The sequence below is a fragment of the Sarcophilus harrisii genome, chromosome 4 (genome assembly GCF_902635505.1).
Source record: "Sarcophilus harrisii chromosome 4, mSarHar1.11, whole genome shotgun sequence".
NCBI lineage: Eukaryota > Metazoa > Chordata > Mammalia > Dasyuromorphia > Dasyuridae > Sarcophilus > Sarcophilus harrisii.
Window position 1 is genome coordinate 382155026 of NC_045429.1, and position 7384 is coordinate 382162409.

Consider the following 7384-nt stretch of genomic DNA (forward strand, 5'->3'; position numbering starts at 1 on the left):
CATATAATACTTATTGACTGAATATAAAAACTAGCATATGAGCATTTGGTTCAAAGTAAACCTACTCTTTGAACTACCCTAAGTGGAAAATTTAATGACATAATATGTATTATCTCAATACAGATCACATACCAATTACCAATTTTCCTTGAGAAGTAAAACTAATTTCAAGTGTATGATCTGTGATTCTGAATTAAATTCACCTAACTTGTCTCAAGGCCACTACAACACATGGTCACTAAATTTAAGTGGATAAGTAACCAAATATTACTAACATTAGATAACACCCTAGTCAAATAATACAAAAACATTTTAAAGCCAATTTTCTGCCCAAGATACTAGTATGCAGAAGGGGGGGAGGAGGGGAGAACTAAAGAAAATAGTAACTTTGAGCCTGTGCAATAAACACAGGTCCAAAAAATAAAACAAAATAAAATCACCTGAGAACATGTATTTAGTGCTTTCCCACCTTGTTCAATATTGAATCAAATTTTAAAATGTAAAATAACCCCCATTATTCATTTTCTTGTTCTATAAGGGCTTCAATCCATTCAGATACCCAGGGGCTTAATTAAGGAGGAAAATATCTATTCACTTTAATAATTTGTGTCTATATAGAAGCTATATCTACGACTTAAAAATCCTGAGACATAAAAGACTTTTACCTAGCTTGCTAGAATTGATACACCAAAGGAGAGTACATTTAAGCCAATAAACTGCACGATGCAAACCTAACAGACTTCACGGCCTCACCAAAACTCGCCAAAAAAAAAAAAAAAAAAAAAAAAAAAAAAAAAAAAAAAAAAAAAAAAAAAAAAAAAAAATAGAACAAAAGAACAAAAAGAAAAGGGAATTGGAAAAGATCAGCACACTGCCAGCCCTGGGACTGCAGAGAGCACTCACAGCCAGATGGGGGTGGAGGTGGAGTGGAGTAGTCCTGATGTTCCCCACCCAAGAGAAATAAAGCATCAAAAATAATATATATAAAATTAAAAAAATATATAATCTAGAATCTTATTACCCTCATACATAATAAACACTTCTTATGCTTTCACAAGAAAATCTGACTTCTCCCTTAGCTATTAGCCTCTCTGCTAATAATAACTGTCTGCTGTCCTGCAGTGCAATATGTCCAAAATAGTTCTCATAAAGCACCTTTCTAAACTTCTCATTTTCTGTTGAGAAGACCACTATTCTTCAAGTTCAAACTTGAAAGTCAAAATCCTTCTTTATCAGTTGCCAAGTTTGGTTGATTCTATTTCCATACTTTCATCTTTCCCCTGTTCTCTCCACTCATAGCCACTTGTTTGGTTCAGCAGTTCTCAGCAGCCTTCTTGACAAATCCAAGCATAAAAATGTCATTCAATCTCCCCTTGAAGACCTCCAAGGACTAGAAACTCATCACCTCTTGAGAAAAGCTCATTTCATGGACAACTAATTAGGAAAATTTCCCCAGTATCAAGCTAAAATTGTTTTCTTCACAATTTCTATTTAACCTTCTAGAATGAAACAGATGCCTACTTACTCTCTCTTCCAAATAACAGCCTTTTAAATACTTGAAGACTTGCTATCAGCTGTCATTTGTCCCCACCAAAACATGCCCAATTCCTTCAATTGAGTCTCATATGATATGTCTAACCATGCTGGTTACCTTTCTCTGGATACCCTCCAGCTTATCAAAATGCTCTGGAATCACAGAGTGCCAAGAAATGAACACAATACCCAGATGAGGTCTGATGAGGGGAAAGTACAACAGGACTATCACCTTCCTGTTCCCTGAAGCTAAGCTTCTCTAGAAGCAACTCATTACCTCTAAGTAATTACCACTTCAATTCACATTCTGAGTTACCTACTACCCATTGAAACTTCCAGGTCTTTTTCAAATAAATCTAATCATGCTTCCCCAATCTTATACAGAAGTTGGTTTTTGATTTTTGTACCTGTCAAGACTTTACAATAATTTCTCTCATTGAATTTCATTTTACTGGATGCAGCTCAATCTCTAGCTTGTGGATTTCTTTTTGGATCCTGACATTTCCTCAGAGCTTTGTGTCATGAAAATTTAATGAGCACACTATCTATGGCCTTCTGAAAGCTCTCCCAAAAAAAAAAAAAAAAAAAAAAATCATCAAGCTCTTATTAACAAATAAATGCTGAGGACACAAATACAAAGAACAACAAAAGCCTATTTTAAAAAAGCTTACAATCTAACATGCAAGGCAAAGAAAAAACTAAACTATAAATAAAACTATAAACTATAAATGTGACAATTATATGTAAATACGAAATAGTTCAATACAAGACAGTCTGAGAAAGGTGTTAAATTGATCAGGAAAAAAAAAAAAAAAGGATAATGCCTGAACTGCATCTTGAAAGAATAGAGATTCTTGGAGGTAGAGATGAGGAGTGAGAATATTTCAGACAAGAAAGGCAGTAAATGCAGAGTTCGGAAATGGAAATGGAGCGCAATGATCAAATAACAAAGGCCAGATGACAGATTCACAGTTTGAGAGGCAAAAGCACTAGAAGACTAGAAAGGTAAGAAAGGGCGAAGATAAAGAATACCACTGATTGAATGGAAAAGGGAAGGAAATTTGTGCTCTAGGGAAAATCAATTTGACAGCTGAATGGAAGGCGAAGTGAATGAAATTGTCCAGACAGGTGATGAGTGTCTCCATCATAAGTAGCCGTGTCCAGAAAGAAGAGACAAAACCACAGATCTTGACGATTGAGTAAGGCAGAGAGGGAGATGAGAGTGAGTAGATTAACAGCATTTCTACAGCATTTCAAACTACTTTATAAATTTAATCTTACAACAATCCTGGAAAATAAATGCCATTATTAGCCTCATTTTACAGGAAATGAGGAAACTTAAGGCAAGAAATTAAATCATCTGCTGAGTAATTCAGATAATCAGTGAGGCAGTATTGAATTTAGGCCTTATCTACCCACTGCCACACCTAGCAGTCAGGAAAATTCAAGCCTGGATGACAAGAGCCTGGATGATTAGGAAAAGGGTGGTAACCTCAATAGTAATAGTCTAGAAGAAAAGAGGGGTTTGGAGGAAAAGTTGAGTTTTACTTTGGACACATTAAGAGATGGAAAAAGAAGTTGTAAAGACCTCTAAAACTAAGGAATAGATGTTATCTTATTTTAGAAATATTTTAGAAGTATCTTAATATCTTATTAATATAAATATCTTAATAAGATGTTATCTTATTTTTAGAAAGTCAATGGAATTGACTAAAGAAAAGATGCAGTCATATGCAAACTAATGGGAAACTTATCTAGCAGCTGAATTGTCCATAAAACCAGTTCTGGAAAAATCTCTTCTTCTCCAAAAACAAGAACTTTTTATCAACATATTAGTATGTCCCTCATCTACTTGTTAAATAATCCTGTCAAAACAGAATGAAAGCAAGATTTATTTTTCTTCTAATTTACCTACTTAGTTGTTGGTTCTACCAATCATCTCTTCCATGCTCTAATCTAGAACTTTCCCAACAATAACACTCAATGGCAATTTTCAGACTGATCTTCCTCTTAAAATTATATTTGTCCTTTCTTAAATCTTGTGGCATTTCTGTCATTTTCTACAATCTTTCAAGTATATCAAATATTTATTAGGTAATGACATTTTTCAATTTTTTTCAGTACTCAATTTCACCAAGAGCAGCAGAGACAACTACAATAGCCTCCTAACAAGTCCATTTCTAAATTTTAGAAATCTCCCCTCCCTAATCCATAGTTCATACAGCTAACAAGTGCTCACCAATGCCTCCAATACAAAATATAAAGTCTTCTGAAAGTCTTCTTCATAATGACTCCTATGCAGATTTGATTTAGACAAGGATCTAAGTGCTTACTATGTGGCTGGCACCATACTAAGGCAGGATGATACAAAAGAAAACAGAAATAAAGTTCCTATTCAAAACGCTCACATTGTAACAGAAGACACAAAATTAAATATAATATACAATGTTATACATCATAAAATGTCAATGAAAGTATACTTGGGGAAGAACAAGAACTAGCCAGTAGGGATTAACGGGAAGAGGCCTCCAGAAGATAGGTAGAGTTGAGTCTTAAAAGCAGGGAAAGCATTCCAATCTTGGAGCACAATAAAGCCTTTTAAACAGGATATAGAAGTGGACTTTACAAAAATCACTTAAGACAGCTGAGTGGAAGATAAACTGGATTGGGGAGACCACTCCAGTTGGTCAGAGACCAACCAGCTGACTATGGAGATAATCCAGACAGATGCAGAAGACCTGCATGGGATGGTGGCTGTGTGGGTAGAGAGAAGCAAACAAACAATAGGTGCTGTGAAGATTACATGTTAGATCTGTTAACAAGTTTTAGTAAAGTGAGGCAAAATGAGGTAAGTGCAAGAATTGATGGATAAAGAGATGTTCTCCACAGAAACAGGAAAGTTGGTTGAGGGAGATGGTGAATTCTATTTCGGAAATTTGGTTTTATGATGATACATCCAATTTGTTTAAAAGGCAGTTAGTTCTCCCAGGAATGAAGAGAAAGATTAAGATAGGATAGAGAATTATCTGCATAGGAGGATGGTTGAGAGGATAGGAAAACATGATAGCATCGAGAAAGAAGGCTCAAAACAGATCCTAGAGGGACACTCAAGTTTACACACATTCTTCCCGTCCCTATGCCCTGCACAGTCTTGGCACAAAGGAAGTCTTAAGTCTAAGCCAAATCTTTTGGTTTCAATAAATTTAGCACAAAATCATGCTTTACTTTCTAAAGCATGATGTTTGTACTCAGTTTCTGTTAGGGAAAGAATGACAATAAGAGAGCTAGTATATGTCGACAAATCTCATTTTATCCTCACAAACATTCTATGAGGCAGGTTTTATAGTCATGCCCATTTGAAGAAACTTAAGGCAGAAAAAGATTAAGTCACCAGTCCAGCATCAAACAGCTACTAAGGGTCAAAAACTCGGGTTTTTCTTACTACTCCAAATCAGCCCTCAGTGCCTAGCTGCCTATCAGATAGCTAATACGAATTTCCCAGCAAGTAGCACCGGCAGAGAAAACCTTTATCAAGGCCCTACAAAATGTAAGTTCATTAGCCTAGGATAGGGCAATTTGAAGGGGAAATGCAACAAAGTTCCCGGGATACAGGAGCTGACAGCCTTTAAACAGGCCTAGCACGCTCTGCGCACCTTCAAAGCAAAACACGGAGAAAGAACCTAAAGACCACGTGTCTCCAATGGGAAAGTACATGACCTCCACTCGTTTCCCTCAGGGCATGGGTTCTTTCTTTCCCGGTTTTCCAAACCATTTCTATAAACTAGATTTCACCGCAGCATCCTTAGTAATGCTGCCTTCTTTACTTTGCGCATCAGGAAGCATTACTAGAGGAAACAAGGTTCCTAGGGTTCACCAGCATGTCCAAGGGAGCTCCACACTGCACAAAAGAGGATCACCAACAGCCAAGTCCAAGTCACTCGGAAAGCGAAACGCACCAGGGAAAAATGCCTAAACGCCACATTAGGGCTTTTATCGTTCCAATTCCCAGGCCGGCAATACATCGCCCACCTTAGGAGGGGAAAGCATTCACCACGAGGGCTTCGTAAAGACTGCCGGCCTGGAGGACCACGGGGCCTAGACCAGGGCAAGTGCACAACACGGCCGCCGCCCGCCCCGGGCCGCGCCCAGGCCGGCGCCCACAAGAGGCCTCTGCCCCGCCCGCCCCCAGGCCGGCGCCACCTCTTCCAACCTGGGCCCCCCAGCCGGAGGCTCCGCGCCCTTTCTCCCGCCATTTCTCCCAGCGGGCGGGCGAGGAGGGACCGGCGCGGCACTTCTGGGGGCCGCTCTGGAGGCCTTCGGGGAAAGTGCTTAAGAGTCCCCTTCCTTCCTGCCGCCCTCCCGAACCGCGGTCTCACCTGGCAGCGGCAAACGATGTCGGCGTCCTGCGCCAGCAGATCCACCACCTTCCCTTTGCCCTCGTCGCCCCACTGCGCGCCCAGCACCACCGTCACTCGGTTTCCTCTCGGCCGAGACGGCGGGCTGCCGCACTCTCCGTTGGGCACCGAGGCCACGGCGGGACCGGTCTCGCCGAGCGACATGGCTGTCGCAGAGGGGCACGCAGGGAAGGCGACACTCGGGGAAGGAAAGAGGCTCCCAAGCGGACACCGCACATGCGGAGGGGAAATGAAGCCCGAGGATGGTCCCCGCCCCTCGCCCGGGGCGGCCTCCACCCCGCGTCCCGGCCCCGCCCCGCTTCCCTCCTCCTCCCCCTCAACGGGGAGCCATGATTGGCCCAAGCCCGACGGCCAGCAGCCCGAGGAGGGGGGAAGGAGGCGGGGGCAACTGCTGCCTCCACTCGGGACACGGCGCCCTATCCCGCCTCGCCCTCCTATGATTGTGAGATCGAAGAGCGCAGGGGCGGAGCTTGGAACGCGCTCCGAGGTCTTGCTCCTCCCTCTCCTCCTCCTCCACTTCTTCCCCCTTTTCCTCCCCCTCCCCGCGCAGGCGCTTCGGACGGCGCCCGGCTTTGCTGGCTGAGGAGGTGCGGAACGGAAACCTCAACTAGCAGTCCGTCTATTCCAGGCATGCAACGCGTACTGGTCGCACGCTCCATCCAATAGTTGTCGAGCCCCTTCGTGAAGCAGTGGATTCTGGGGACTGTAGTGTCTTCTGTTTGCAGGTGTCACTGTAGGAGAAGTAGCCCCATACCTCCTGGGCTTCTCAGACTCCGGTTTTCTTGAGTATAAGAACGAGTTGAAGAGGGTTCCGCTTTTTCCTTCTGATATTTCTGAACAGTTGAACTAGTCTAAATTAGTAGTCAAGGCAGTCTTCTGAAGGAATAAAGAAACAAGTTGTAGGAGAGGGAGAATGGGGGAGGGGAGGATATAAACTCAAGACAGAGCAACTGTTAAAAATAATAGCATTTTAAAAGGGGGAGGAAGACTTTAAAGATTTCTTTTCAAACGGTCTCATTTTACAGCTGAGGAAGCGGTCCCTGAGAAGTGAAAAGATGTACCCAAGATCACAATTAGTATCTGACAGGAAGATTTGTAAGGTGCTTTGAATAACTTATATATTTTGAATCTTACAGGCATTCTCTCATTTTACTGATGAGGAAAGCAAGGCTTAGGTCAGCTGATTTGCCTGTGATCTTACAACACTCCGCTTGCTGTACTTGCTGGCAACAGTTCAATATCTCTGGACTTGTCAATTGGAATGGAGGTTCTTTTTAGTAGCGTGCTTGATAAATGGTTCAAGTCTTTTTGAGACCATGAATTGAACTAGATTTCCATAAAGTACCTTCCTTCTGTGATTCTGAGAATATAATGTATTTTTTTAAATCAGTAAGCAATTTTGGTATTTTTGAAAACGACTGGACAAGTTCACTGTT

General features: G+C 41.6%; 1 protein-coding gene across 1 annotated transcript in view; it reads right to left on the reverse strand.

Moving 5' to 3' along the window:
* Window positions 1–6387, reverse strand: part of ADSS2 (adenylosuccinate synthase 2) — a 30271-nt gene extending 23884 nt beyond the window's left edge. The window contains exon 1 of the mRNA XM_003767775.4: window positions 5910–6387. Coding sequence (XP_003767823.1) covers window positions 5910–6092 — 183 coding nt within the window. The 5' untranslated portion in view covers window positions 6093–6387. The remainder of the gene's footprint in view (window positions 1–5909) is intronic.
* Window positions 6388–7384: the final 997 nt, after the last annotated feature.